Source organism: Poecilia formosa, unplaced genomic scaffold (assembly GCF_000485575.1).
Source record: "Poecilia formosa unplaced genomic scaffold, Poecilia_formosa-5.1.2 Scaffold3, whole genome shotgun sequence".
NCBI lineage: Eukaryota > Metazoa > Chordata > Actinopteri > Cyprinodontiformes > Poeciliidae > Poecilia > Poecilia formosa.
In genome coordinates, this window is record NW_006799942.1 from 5516555 (window position 1) to 5532127 (window position 15573).

The 15573-nt window shown below is 37.2% G+C and overlaps 1 protein-coding gene across 6 annotated transcripts in view; it reads right to left on the reverse strand.

Annotated features, from left to right (window-relative positions):
* Window positions 1-1776: 1776 nt before the first annotated feature.
* Window positions 1777-15573, reverse strand: part of LOC103141213 (neurexin-2-like) — a 104845-nt gene continuing 91048 nt past the window's right edge. For 4 of the 6 annotated variants that reach the window (XM_016673949.1, XM_007556745.2, XM_016673939.1 and 1 more), the window contains 5 exons: window positions 13889-13915; window positions 7748-7867; window positions 7290-7671; window positions 2131-2321; window positions 1779-2026 (listed from right to left, as the gene is read on the reverse strand). In XM_016673949.1, the coding sequence (XP_016529435.1) occupies window positions 1818-2026; window positions 2131-2321; window positions 7290-7671; window positions 7748-7867; window positions 13889-13915 (929 nt within the window). In that variant the 3' untranslated portion in view covers window positions 1779-1817. Of the gene's footprint in view, window positions 2027-2130; window positions 2322-7289; window positions 7672-7747; window positions 7868-13888; window positions 13916-15573 lie in introns of all 6 variants that reach the window. The other 2 variants (XM_016673955.1, XM_016673953.1) reach the window with 2 other exon arrangements.

A 15573-nucleotide genomic window follows, 5' to 3' on the forward strand; every position in this document is an offset into this window, starting at 1 on the left:
GTGTCATTAATGAAGGGGAAAAACACTCAATCCAGACTTTAAGTAAGTTTAGGGTCTGGTTTGCAGAATGAAGTTAATTTTGTTTCACAATTATTTAATGAAAAAAAATTAAAAAAACTAACCTCAGTCAAGTAAAATAAAATTGTAATTAAATCTTTTGGAAATGTAATGATTTCTTCTTTTTTTAAAAAAACAAAACAAAACAAAAACAAAACAAAAGGTTTTCTTTAAATATATATATTTTTTAATTAAATAACTCATTTTTGTCTTGTGAACTTAAAAAGTTATTTGCCAAACATAAACTTTTATTTGCACACATCAGAAATCTTATGTTGTGATTTTAGGCCCTGGCCACGACGTCATGTGAGAATCACAAGCAAAACTTTGAGTCACAAACAAAAACTTAGAATAGCAAGAAAATATTTCTAACATGCACAAATAAGTTTGTTTTGCAAATAATTTTTTCACTTCATGAGACAAAAATGTGTGATTTTAATTTTAAAAAATGTTTTTTAAGCTAAACTCAGTAGGCTTTTCTCATGGTGACATGCATTAACAATTCAATATTTGCTTTTCTTTTTTCTTTTTTTCTTTTTTCTGCAGCTCCACATTAAAGTTTGATGGAGCTCTGCTTTCCTGAATGGACCATCTTCATCTCCACTGCTAGTGTAGCAAACCAAGCAGCTCTTTTTTTATAGATTACAGTCCACTAAGAGGTTGCATTGTGCCCTTGTTTATATTTTTAATAGTGTAATTCTGTAAAGACAAAATATGTCTGGTGGTCTAGCTCTGATTTACAAGTTTTGCTAAATTGCGGGTTTGAATATTGCAATACTTTCCTATAGCAAAATAGACCTGCAGAAAGAAATTACTAATATCTTACATATGCATAGTTGTATGCTCTATCTACAGATTTCCCTTAGCTTTGATTGTATATCTCACAATTTTGTAATTTACAATTGTTTATTAAACTCTGAAAGCTGTGTGGCTTTGTTAATATTCTGTCCTAGAATGCGGTTAGATGTGCTATTTTATTTTTATTTTTCTTGAGCACCTGCCCCTTTAGTGGTCTCTGCACAGCCTTGCGGCTGCGTGCATAAGCACAAGATATGTAAGACAACTTATCAAACTGATTTTACATGAGGGAATTTCTAACTCTATTTAGATAGATCTAGAGCTTATTGACATCTATTTATGTTATTCTCACAGGGAGGAACTTCATAGATGCTGACTTGAAGATGTTCCTAATGGTTTTGGAATTACTTGTGTTTGTATTTGGATTATCTTGTCGAAAACTGTTAGTTTAAAAGTTGTTTCTTAAGTTCTGTTCGCGGTGTATTTTGGTTTAGACATATTTGTTTTGTACTAATACTTCTCCTGTTGTTTAGTAGATTATTCTGTGTTTTGATTCGTCTCCTCTTGTGCTCACTGGGTTTTTATTAATCAACTTTCCTTAGTTTTTCCTTATGGTTTCTTCCCCAACTGCACCACATTCCCCTGATTACGACTCCCAGTTCTCATTACCACACTCATCAGGTCTCTCAGCATTTTATTAGGCAGTTTTTATAGATTAGATTTTTGGACTGTAAAAAAATTACAAAAAAAAAAAAAAGTCAAAATCCCCTCATGAATAAATACTGCAACATTTAAAATAAAAAAATAGATTTACTGAATTTCTTTTCTTCCCAATCAATTTGGAATATTTGAGACACCTGTTCAATTCCAAAACCAATCGGGAACAATTAGCGTGCAGTGAGAGGCCTCCTGTCCCTCTGGTTTAATCCCTAATACGCCAAGCTGAACAACAAGAAAACCATTTACAGAAATGATCTGGGATTTTTTTTGCCCTCACCTCCGCAGCCTCGTTCCACCTCTCCCACCTTGTGAAGGGCATCCGCTAGCAGCTCAGGGAGCCTTCCATTTAAGTCCACAGAAGCCAGACAGCCTTTGTATCCTTCCCGAGAAGCTATTAACCTGGGAAGGCTGCTGTACATGCTCTTTCCAACACCACCAATGTACAGCTCCCCTAGAAAACACAAAGTTAAGGAACAGAAATGCTTTTTAGCAAGCTTAAATCTCAAATTAAACATGAAAATAGTCGGATTTTGTTGTAAACAGCATGCATTTTACCTTTTAGGTCCAGGTTTCGGGCTCCGTTGGTGTGTTGGGTAACGGTACGGGAATCGATCTTGAGTACGTGTACATTGTTGCTGTCACGGGAGATCACCACGTTGTGCCATTGGTTATCATTGAGAGGCTTGTCAGAGTTACCCTTCATAAGCGACGGTCCATTTCCCAAGTCAAACACATAATGAATGTACCTATAAGACGAAACATTTGTTCAAGATCTGTGTTTTCAAATTCCTTTCGTAACAAATGTCACACATAAATTACCACTAATTCTACTCGGCAACAATTAATTTTCTTTTGCTGCCATTCAAATAAAATAATGTGATTTAATTGCAAACTAGTGTGTTTTACTTCAAGCATAGTCATCAGACAGACTTCATTCAAACTTAATTATGTTAATAATCAAAGTTAAAAACCATCCATGAATGAGCCGCCACACTTCACACAAAACACTGAACAGCCGGAAAATCCTGACAGAAGTGTTGGGAGCCTTTTATTTCTTTCTTTTTTTTTTTTTTGTCTGTGTTGTCTTTCGGAGCTTCTGCTGCTGGTTCCAGATCTGAACAAGACCTCCTGCTGACTAATTGCTCACTGACAGAGAGTTTGTGCTTGGCATTTCAGTGGGATGATACAATTGCGGCTTTGCTGGCTCTGTTTCCACAGCCACTTTCTGATGTTCTTGCCATGAAAAAATATCTTTAATGAAAAAAACAAAAATATCCTTTGAAACATAGCGGTGTTGTTGATGCTTGTTCAGGGGAGCTATCAACATGTTTTAACTTGAGACACCTGGACACTAATTGCCTCACAAATAATTTTAAATGAACCCCTGTATCATGCATTTACAGTTCAAGAATTTACACGTAGTATCATATAATTGTGGGGCTTTTAACTTTCAATTTGAAACATTCTTTCCCCAGAGTGGATTGGTTATAGGACAAATAACTTGCATGATGTCGGGCTTTGTCAGTGTTTAAAGGCATAACAAGCTCAGTATGTGTAAACTTTGGATTTTGTAGAATATAAAGTTTCCCTCGAAAATAATTTAATTTAGCAAATAATTTTTTTTACTTATCCTGACTGACTTAAACAGCAATTATTAAATCTGATATAGTACAGAAGTGAGAAAAAAAACACGAATGGTCTTTTTCCCCACAGTGTATATCGATATATGGTTTCTGGAAAATCCACTAAAACTAACAACTTGTTTAGCCGATTCTTGTTTTAAAATTTTCTGATAAAGATGTATTTTGTATTATTTTGACTAGGAAAAAACTTCCATGAGATTAATTGATAAAAAAAAAAACTTTCAATCAACATGACATTCATACATACTGTATGTAAAAGTCAGACTTTAAAGAGGAGTGTTACGTAAAATCGGCTTTGTGTTTTATATCATGTATTATGTTATTCCCTCATCAAAAACAAACCTGAAGTGTTGCTTTGAATTTCTCAGGCATGCTTAAAGAATCCTTGACTCTCTTGTGGCAGCTATTCTGGCATTCATACAAAGTGCTGCCTATATAAGATTGGGAGCTTCATAAAGAGACAGAGGCCAATTTCAAAGTATTAAATTGCTAAGCCAAGTTTCTTACATCGTACAGTTAAATTTTGTTTAATATATAGCATTTTTGTGATACAGTTTGCTATAAAAATGGCATTATATCCCTGGAAGACACATAACATGATGTATAAAATATCCCATCGCTCACCCTTTGACAAGCTCCACCACGATGAAGTCACTGCCGTCTCCGGAGTTATACAGTATCAGGCCATCCGCACTGCTGGTTTTAAACTGGAAAAAGAGGTGCATGGAAGCGTAGGCCTGCAAGGTCGAAAAGGCCAAATAGCTGGCTTGAGTTAGGAAAGTTACGGGGTTGGCCACAATGTGTCTCATGCCAAACCGAGCATTAAGCTCGCAGAAGGAAATGTCTCCATTCTTGCACTGGTCCAGATAGAGCATCCCATTGAAGGAGAGCGCTTGCAAGTGGCCGATGAAATTGGAGGGCATCACTGAGATGAAGCGGCGCTCTGTCATGATTCCTGTCTCGATGTTGTTGAACTCCAGGCGGGTGTGGGCACCAGTCATGTGGCCTAGAGAACAAACCCATTTATCGTGAGCTGCTAAAACACTTTTGATAGGCCACGTTTCTTTTTCTCATCTCTCTACCTTCCATTGTCACATTGTCTACCGATAGCTGCAAGTTCTTCCCACGTCGTGCCACCTTCACTGTGTGCCACTCGTTGTCATTCAGCTTCTCGCCTACAAGAAGAGTCTCTGGTCCCTTGCCTAAGAGGAGGAAAGCGTCAAGTGACAATCATATCACAGGGGCGCAGTATCTTTTCACACGAGCACTCAAACTTGAGAAGCACTTACAGGGTGAATACATCCATTTACTTATCACTCACACATACAGCAGAAAGATTCAGGAGAAAGCAATAATTTAAATTCACCTCCTTTTCAAAGTAAAACTAAGAACAAAACACCTACAGCACAGTCATTTCCAGGCTAAATATTTAACGTGTGTTGAGCCATTTGTGTGATCTCTGCTGAAAAGCTGTGTTGGCTTACAGTGAAGGCCCTGGCTCACTCATATAAATTCAAGTTTCAGATTTTCTTCACTATCCTCTGCATTTTTCACTGGTTTAAAAATAGGTCACAGTGCAGAGGCTTGCCACTGCAGTACCGTCAACCCGAATCAGCGCCTATGCAACAGGCGGACACGGCAGTTCAAAGGAGTTCTGACATCGCTTGGGAAACTAATTGGCCATGCCTAAGCTGACTTTGCCTTGAGGGGTTTGTCTGTCTAATTGTGCTCAGGGCGCAGGAGAATTACAAGGGACGCATAGAGGGCAATAAATGAAAAACATCAGCTGGTTTCCGAACAATACACTGTTTCATCCTCTGGGAAATAAAACCCATGCCTGGAGACCTTGTCCGGCTGCAAATTAAGTGTCTCCACGTAGCACATCGCATGACACGGACTGAATATTGGCTACGCACTCGGAGTGGATCAATAACATCAAATCCTGCATCCTTTGCATTCAATGGACTTACTTAGATGTGGAAAAACAAACCACTGTGCGGAGTCAAGTAGAGCTGAAAAGGCAGAAATGTTTACCTTGTGGATCACTATCATGAAATCAGACATACGGGCAGGATTTGCTGTAATGAAATAGGAGTTTGCAGGACGAAGGGTAGAGGAGGCTGTTCATCTAATCTGTGCTGCTCAGAAGGGGAGCTTTGCTGCTATCTAAACATCTAAGGCCAAATACACGAATACCAACACAGAAAAAAATGTTACTTCTAGAAAGTTTGGGCCAGAGAAGTAATGATTTATACAGTAGGAAAAATAAACATTGAACAAACAAATGTTTTCCTCAGAAAATATACACGAGTGATCTCCATAAATGTAGAAATGTAGACAACTCGTTCCATTAAATTATGTGTAATAAAGCGGAATGGAACACGATCACGGACATTTTTTTCAATGCTTTTCAGAGTAATTACAACTTCAACTCATCTTGTGTAAAAAAAAAAAAAGTCATTTGCATTTCTTAGTTTTGAGTTTGAAATATTCTTCCACATTACTGTCTTCCAACCTTTAAAGCTTCTGGGGGCCTCTTCTATGACATCTAATCTTCAAGGAGCTTTATTTTTTGTCTCAGAAATCATTTGAGAGTTTCCTTGGCTGTGTGCTCAGGATCATTCTCTTGCTGAAAAATTCACCGTCGTTTCTTCTTCAGTTTCTTATTAAGAAGGTCCCGGTACATTTCTCCATTGATCCTTCATTCGATATGAAGCTTGCCAGTAGCCTGCTAAAAACTACTCCCCATCGTGGTAGTCTCAGATTCAAACCTCACTGTTGATGTTTTTTACTGTGGTGTGCAGTGCCATCTATTCTCTAAATATTGTGTGTGCACTGGCATTTAAAGAGATACCTTTTAATCTAATCTATTCTTTACTTTACTTTTGATGTATGTTACATTTTCAAAATTTCCTTTGGGAAACTTTGAATGAGTTTCAGCAATCTGTTTCTTCAACAGTGGAGTTTTGTGCAATGAGCATACACTAAGGTCACCACAGTTCAGTACAATTACTTATTGCTTACATATAAACCATAGTTGCCTTGCAGCAGAAAACTTTAGGATTTCAATTTCAGTCAAGAATGGAGTATTATTGACTCCAACAGGCACTTCCTCCCTCAGGCCATTTTTAACAGATCATTTTTGAGGAATTTTGACAATTTACACGTCGAACTTTGACAAACTCCACCTCGGCATTAAAATTTCCTCACACTAATCAAATTTAAACTCTATCACAGAGCAGCTAAGGCAGATTTAGTGACTTACATGAGCAAACATTAATATGGTAAACTGATGACATTAATTTATCCACTGAAGATTTCTGTGGTGAATGATCTAAAAATGAGCTGCACGGGGATGCTTTCAGCTTTAATTATTTCATTTATATCTTTAAAACTGTTGAAATAGTTGTTTTGATTCCTTCCTATGTTAGGATTATCCGGGCTACTACCAACATCTATTTTTCCTTGCATTTTACAAGAGTACAGCATGTCCAAAATTTTTAAAAGCATTCTCAATAATTAGCAGTAATCAGCAAAAACAAAATGGCATTACAGCAATCAGAAACTCTTCTTATGGTTTCTGACCAGCTTTTTGAAAATTTCCACTGGTATTTTAAACCCTCCTCTTGTCCTCGGATCAAAATGACCCGAGGACAACAGGAGGGTTAAAGAGTATTTAAGGTTGGAAGGCCTCCTTGCCATCACTCTAATGTTTTGCTCCATCTGTTGATTCTCCGTCAGAGACAAGTTTGGGCTGCTCCAGGAACCAGGAAATCATTACTGTTTAAACTTGACCTTTAATAACATAAAGTTACCTAATTTTNAAGAATCCTTGACTCTCTTGTGGCAGCTATTCTGGCATTCATACAAAGTGCTGCCTATATAAGATTGGGAGCTTCATAAAGAGACAGAGGCCAATTTCAAAGTATTAAATTGCTAAGCCAAGTTTCTTACATCGTACAGTAAAATTTTGTTTGATATATAGCATTTTTGCGATACAGTTTGCTATAAAAATGGCATTATATCCCTGGAAGACACATAACATGATGTATAAAATATCCCATCGCTCACCCTTTGACAAGCTCCACCACGATGAAGTCACTGCCGTCTCCGGAGTTATACAGTATCAGGCCATCCGCACTGCTGGTTTTAAACTGGAAAAAGAGGTGCATGGAAGCGTAGGCCTGCAAGGTCGAAAAGGCCAAATAGCTGCCTTGAGTTAGGAAAGTTACGGGGTTGGCCACAATGTGTCTCATGCCAAACCGAGCATTAAGCTCGCAGAAGGAAATGTCTCCATTCTTGCACTGGTCCAGATAGAGCATCCCATTGAAGGAGAGCGCTTGCAAGTGGCCGATGAAATTGGAGGGCATCACTGAGATGAAGCGGCGCTCTGTCATGATTCCTGTCTCGATGTTGTTGAACTCCAGGCGGGTGTGGGCACCAGTCATGTGGCCTAGAGAACAAACCCATTTATCGTGAGCTGCTAAAACACTTTTGATAGGCCACGTTTCTTTTTCTCATCTCTCTACCTTCCATTGTCACATTGTCTACTGATAGCTGCAAGTTCTTCCCACGTCGTGCCACCTTCACTGTGTGCCACTCGTTGTCATTCAGCTTCTCGCCTACAAGAAGAGTCTCTGGTCCCTTGCCTAAGAGGAGGAAAGCGTCAAGTGACAATCATATCACAGGGGCGCAGTATCTTTTCACACGAGCACTCAAACTTGAGAAGCACTTACAGGGTGAATACATCCATTTACTTATCACTCACACATACAGCAGAAACATTCAGGAGAAAGCAATAATTTAAATTCACCTCCTTTTCAAAGTAAAACTAAGAACAAAACACCTACAGCACAGTCATTTCCAGGCTAAATATTTAACGTGTGTTGAGCCATTTGTGTGATCTCTGCTGAAAAGCTGTGTTGGCTTACAGTGAAGGCCCTGGCTCACTCATATAAATTCAAGTTTCAGATTTTCTTCACTATCCTCTGCATTTTTCACTGGTTTAAAAATAGGTCACAGTGCAGAGGCTTGCCACTGCAGTACCGTCAACCCGAATCAGCGCCTATGCAACAGGCGGACACGGCAGTTCAAAGGAGTTCTGACATCGCTTGGGAAACTAATTGGCCATGCCTAAGCTGACTTTGCCTTGAGGGGTTTGTCTGTCTAATTGTGCTCAGGGCGCAGGAGAATTACAAGGGACGCATAGAGGGCAATAAATGAAAAACATCAGCTGGTTTCCGAACAATACACTGTTTCATCCTCTGGGAAATAAAACCCGTGCCTGGAGACCTTGTCCGGCTGCAAATTAAGTGTCTCCACGTAGCACATCGCATGACACGGACTGAATATTGACTACGCACTCGGAGTGGATCAATAACATCAAATCCTGCATCCTTTGCATTCAATGGACTTACTTAGATGTGGAAAAACAAACCACTGTGCGGAGTCAAGTAGAGCTGAAAAGGCAGAAATGTTTACCTTGTGGATCACTATCATGAAATCAGACATACGGGCAGGATTTGCTGTAATGAAATAGGAGTTTGCAGGACGAAGGGTAGAGGAGGCTGTTCATCTAATCTGTGCTGCTCAGAAGGGGAGCTTTGCTGCTATCTAAACATCTAAGGCCAAATACACGAATACCAACACAGAAAAAAATGTTACTTCTAGAAAGTTTGGGCCAGAGAAGTAATGATTTATACAGTAGGAAAAATAAACATTGAACAAACAAATGTTTTCCTCAGAAACTTACACGAGTGATCTCCATAAATGTAGAAATGTAGACAACTCGGTCCACTAAATTATGTGTAATAAAGCGGAATGGAACACGATCACGGACATTTTTTTCAATGCTTTTCAGAGTAATTACAACTTCAACTCATCTTGTGTAAAAAAAAAAAAAGTCATTTGCATTTCTTAGTTTTGAGTTTGAAATATTCTTCCACATTACTGTCTTCCAACCTTTAAAGCTTCTGGGGGCCTCTTCTATGACATCTAATCTTCAAGGAGCTTTATTTTTTTGTCTCAGAAATCATTTGAGAGTTTCCTTGGCTGTGTGCTCAGGATCATTCTCTTGCTGAAAAATCCACCGTCGTTTCTTCTTCAGTTTCTTATTAAGAAGGTCCCGGTACATTTCTCCATTGATCCTTCATTCGATATGAAGCTTGCCAGTAGCCTGCTAAAAACTACTCCCCATCGTCGTAGTCTCAGATTCAAACCTCACTGTTGATGTTTTTTACTGTGGTGTGCAGTGCCATCTATTCTCTAAATATTGTGTGTGCACTGACATTTAAAGAGATACTTTTTAATCTAATCTATTCTTTACTTTACTTTTGATGTATGTTACATTTTCAAAATTTCCTTTGGGAAACTTTGAATGAGTTTCAGCAATCTGTTTCTTCAACAGTGGAGTTTTGTGCAATGAGCATACACTAAGGTCACCACAGTTCAGTACAATTACTTATTGCTTACATATAAACCACAGTTGCCTTGCAGCAGAAAACTTTAGGATTTCAATTTCAGTCAAGAATGGAGTATTATTGACTCCAACAGGCACTTCCTCCCTCAGGCCATTTTTAACAGATCATTTTTGAGGAATTTTGACAATTTACACGTCGAACTTTGACAAACTCCACCTCGGCATTAAAATTTCCTCACACTAATCAAATTTAAACTCTATCACAGAGCAGCTAAGGCAGATTTAGTGACTTACATGAGCAAACATTAATATGGTAAACTGATGACATTAATTTATCCACTGAAGATTTCTGTGGTGAATGATCTAAAAATGAGCTGCACGGGGATGCTTTCAGCTTTAATTATTTCATTTATATCTTTAAAACTGTTGAAATAGTTGTTTTGATTCCTTCCTATGTTAGAATTATCCGGGCTACTACCAACATCTATTTTTCCTTGCATTTTACAAGAGTACAGCATGTCCAAAATTTTTAAAAGCATTCTCAATAATTAGCAGTAATCAGCAAAAACAAAATGGCATTACAGCAATCAGAAACTCTTCTTATGGTTTCTGACCAGCTTTTTGAAAATTTCCACTGGTATTTTAAACCCTCCTCTTGTCCTCGGATCAAAATGACCCGAGGACAACAGGAGGGTTAAAGAGTATTTAAGGTTGGAAGGCCTCCTTGCCATCACTCTAATGTTTTGCTCCATCTGTTGATTCTCCGTCAGAGACAAGTCTGGACTCTGGTTGCTCCGCCACAAAACTTTAAAGTTCTTTTATTCAGAAGAAACATGTTCATTAAATTATTTTTAACCCGAATCTGTCAAAGGAATGAATACTTTTGGTGTTAACTATTTTCTGATTGAAACATAAAATACACTTACACTTTATTGCATTACTATATTGTATACATAGTGTTGGATCCTTAAAAAACAAACAAAAAAAACAAACATATGCTCAAATTGCAGTGTTTCCAGATGTGAGAAAATGTATTATCTAAATAAAAAAGCAGAAATACAATGGAAATTAACAAAAAAAAGCCATAGTTTGATTCTAATTATTTTACATTAATGCAGTGATTGTCTTGCTATTTTATCTGTGATTAAGAATTTAGTGAAGAACTCAGATGAAAAATGTTTGATGAATGAAACTCTATTAATTAAACATTGTCCTCTATATATTTCTTTCACATCTTAGTGCATCAATTGATTTTAAACTTTAAAAGCATCTGTATCTACTGCATATTATCAAAGGCCATCCTGATCCGTCTGTGTATTTGGGCTGAAACCCCATTGTGTGGTTTATCACATACACAAAAATTATGTTGCGACTGAAAATCAGTTTATTCGTCCTCAGTTATTGATCCATACCTGAAATTTGTGTTTCGACGATAAGTTTGATGCTGCAGCAAATTCACCTGATTGCTTTTTTTGTCCTTCATCAGTTTAAAACAAATTCTAAAGAGATATTCTTTAAAGAAAAAAAAATGAATTAATAGTTGCAAGTTAAACATCCTATGAACTTTGTGTATGAGTAATTATAAATGAGCTGCATATAATAAATATAATAAAAGTACATTCTTATAAAAGATCCATCTCTGATTCAGCAGGAGGTATTGAGATGGTGGACTGTGATCTATATTCTTCCAGGCATCTGACCGTAAACTCTTAGAAATCTGGCTTCCTTTCAAAGCTCCTTCACTTCACAAGCTCTTCTTCCAGAAGCTCAGGCCCCAGCCGCCCATGCAAGGAGTCTGTTTTGTCCAGTTTGATCCTCACTTAAAATTGAATTTGATTAATACTCTCAAACAAAGACGACTTCAAAGGTGCCGCCGCAGCTATACAGGTCATCCCTGCGAGCGCGCCGAGACCCAGCCGTGCGTGACGTGCATGCTAATCGAAGCGTGTTATAGTCATTTTGTAATTTGGTGCATCTTACTTCAGGAGCATCTAGTGGCCCATTATTCTGTGGTTATACAAGAATTAATCAAGGGCACTTTAACAAGATTTGTTAAACCAACTTTTACCCTCCCTGTGTGCATCCAGTGATGGATGGTTTCGAGGAACTCTCTGCAGAGAAGCTCCTTCTCTGGTTCTGTCACAATTATACATCAAATATCTCAATTATCAACCTCGGAATTTTTTTTTTATTTTTTATTTTTTTATGTACTCCATGAAATTAAGAGTAGATATATTTTTAATTCGCTCAGAGGTTTGGTGCATGCTTGGTTCAGCATCTATAAAAGCCTCTTTTGTCACATCTGTCGATTAGGCTTTTGCATACACCATCATTTTTTAAAAAATATCTGGAAGCCATTTAATTACACACATACGAGACATATGTTCTATGATCAATACGTGAAAGTGCATTGCCATCTGCTGGCACACATTGGGACTTTTTTTTAAAACCCAGACAGTAAGAGGAAAGAGGGATAACTGCTCACTTTATCCAATTTAACATTTTTTGTTATATTACAATTTTCTATGAGATGCAGGAAATCTTTAAAAAAAAATACCTTTAAGATAACTATACACACACATACATAAACATTCCCTCCACTTACCTTGATCAGATAAAGAAAGTGCAATCAATTGAACAGAGGGGGCAGCAGATTAGTCTTACAGATGTGCAATAAATCTGTTGCAAATGTGCCCTTATCTGCCTTTCAAAGACGCTAAAGCTTCATCTCCAACTAATAAATTAACAGGATTACAGGCTGAGGCCAGGTCTCAATGAACAGTAAATGTTGCATTTGCGAGTCTAATAAAAACTGCTGTGATTAGGGTTTTCATTTCATGTAATAAGAAATGCATAATAACACACACTAATCCTGTAAATCACTGAGAAATGGAACATTTAGACATTTTATTCAAAAAAATAATCCGAAATTATTCAAACACAGAGGTTGCAAACAACCTGCATTGCAGAAGTAACTCTTCCCAGCGTCTACATAAAGCATGTTCGCAGCTTTCCTGGTGATACATTTTATCTGCTTCTAACACTGCTGCTATCTCAGGCAGAGCCTAAATTGCCTGCCTCTTGCTATCTGTTGAGCACCACAATCTTCATCATGTATTTGACCGTGCTGAGATATAGAATACCGCTCCATTTCATTGTACTGAATTCCAGAAAATCGATTGTGTTGATCTAACAGAAGGTCTTCTTTTGATGCCTCGCTGCTTTTGAAAGACTTAAACGGTGCATTCTTTTATTGATTTTTATTCTAATTCATTTATTTAGAAAAAAACTTATGTCCAGAATTAATCTACGCGTCATTATCAGGAAAATAAAATGCTTGTTGAAATATGCCATTAAAATTCCTCATGAATGTTAGATGGAAATATTTAACTCTAATCATGGAATCATTAAGACGTCATTAAGAACATTTTTGTTGTTGCTCTGATTCTCATTTTGCTATCACTTACTGCTGGGTAACATTTAGGATATATTGTATATTAATAGAGTCCCAATAATTAGCTGGGCTTACAATCAAGACACTTTTAAATATAAGATTCTGGCAAATCTCAGAACCTGTGGCTGGTGCATCGCATGTGATCAGTTATTCTTTAAATATCAATATCAGTCTTAAGCTAGTTTATCCAAGCTAATCTTATGTTGATGCAGCATATAAAGGCAGTTCTGATGTTGCAATTCTAATGTAGAATCATCCAAACCTGCACTTTACAGGTTTGCATGATGTCACACCAATTCCTGATTGAAACATCCTTAAAGTATGATTGTCTCTACTCTTAAAATGCTATCTTCACTTCTGCTTCTTTAAGTCTTAGATCTAAAAAAAACCTGCAAATTATTCTTAGGCTAAAACCCATTTGTCTGGCATGAGAGCCAATTAGCAAAATGCAAACAAATAACCGACTCAGTGGCAGCGGACTAGTGTATGTCAAATTTAGCTACATTTGATTACCGCATTATGGAGCTAAAATAATTAGAAAACATGTAACTATATTGTTAGGTTTTCTGAGCAAAGCACAAAGGGATCTAATTACATTTAGCTGTGCAGCTGTTCAGTGAATAAAGGTCTCATTTTTGCTGTTATCTGTAATGGTACTTCAGAGAAACAGCAGCAACAGTAAACAAGACGAATGTTCTGTTTCATGAAGGGGGAAAAAAAGGGAAAGAAGCACATAAATATATCACAGTGCATGTTCTCTAAATCATGGAACAAAAGATAATCATAGGAGACACTTACTGAGATTACAGTCTATCCTGATACAATCTGGTGAGAGAGAGAGTGAGATGGTGAGATTAAAGGAAAAAAAGAACAGCACAAAAGAGGAGAATATTTCACATCCTTCAAGGTATATTCTGCAGACAGTTCAGTGCTTTTCAGAGCCCACCATCCGGGGACAGCCTCGAGAGTCTAAACCGCCACTTCCCTCCCTGTAGTTTTCACAACAAACCAGTGAGAGAAAGGACAAAGCTCACTGTGTGTCTGGCTCTGCTGGAGGCATAACAGAGCACATCAAAGTTAGGATCAATAAGAGCTTTATTGACCATAAAAGTAAAGGTGCACCAGCTTTACTTTGTTTTTCGCATGAGCACCGGCTCTGGCGAGGCTGCTTATGCTTAGCTTTTGGCAGAGTTTGATTGTTTCAGAAGCCGTGACTGATAGTTTTACTGACATGTGCTCTAGGGTAAATCAGCAAACATGCACCACTGTGAGGAAAGTCGTCTGAAGAAGATAACAAAAATAGAAAATGGAACATGTGCTAAATTTGAGCATGTCGCGCAGCTGATATGAAATAAGTTCAAACATATCAGCAAAGCAAAAACATTTACAATAAAGATTTATTCATTTATGTATCTATTTAGATAATAGCAGAATGGCTTTTTAACATTTGTAACAACTATGCAGTAAACAGCTTATGTTGTAAAACTGTATGATCATACTTAAAAACAAAGCTTTTAACATTTTTTTTTGTTCTTTCTGCTGCTTTATTGTGAAGAATCAAACTTAAACAGTTTCATTAAACTTCAGGTCAGTTCACCAACTGAACAATGTGCACCTTATTTGTAACCCAAAAATTACTATTTCATCTCTTCCCACTTCCATTTGCCTGCAAACAAACCTTTGTATACTGATGTATACTTAAATTGGCTAGTTTAAATTGTACAAGCTAAAGCTTGTGATCAATGCAGTTACGTCTTTATGCTCTGATTCACTCTGGATTTACACTGCATGCGTCTCTGCTCAGATGCGTACTTCACCAGCAGAGTGAAGCCTTCTGGCTTCACTCTGATTTAAAACACACACACTGCCAGCAGACTTTCTCACTTTCCGCATATTATTGAAAAGCTGTTGACTGAACACAACATGTTACTGGGTCATATCATTAAGATGGTCAAGGTCCCCCACATGATTGATGATTTCTAAATAAATGTGGCTTATGTTTTTCTCATCTTCATGACGTATTTTCTGACTGATGCGACTTGGACTCAAGAGCGCCTTACAGGCTGAAAAAATAAACTTTTCATTATGAGTTTCCATGACAGCTTATTTATATTATATTATATTATATTATATTATATTATATTATATTATATTATATTATATTATATTATATTATATTATATTATTCTCCTTCAGGACAGCTTTCAGAACTTTAGTTGTTGTTTGCATGCATGACAGTTGACATTTTGAAAGGCAATTCTAGATTCGTTTACAAAATGAATATTAAAAGAACTAAGTGATTTACTTTGCACAATTAAAACCCCTCCTTTCCATCTCTAGTCTGTATTGAGACAATGTAATCAGTACATGAAGGGAAGAATAAGAACAAAATAAACACTTGACCCCCAAGAACTGTTTGGTTATTAAGTAAGATAAACTGACTGATGCGATTTTGATGAATGCATTGTTGGTTTGATAGTTAA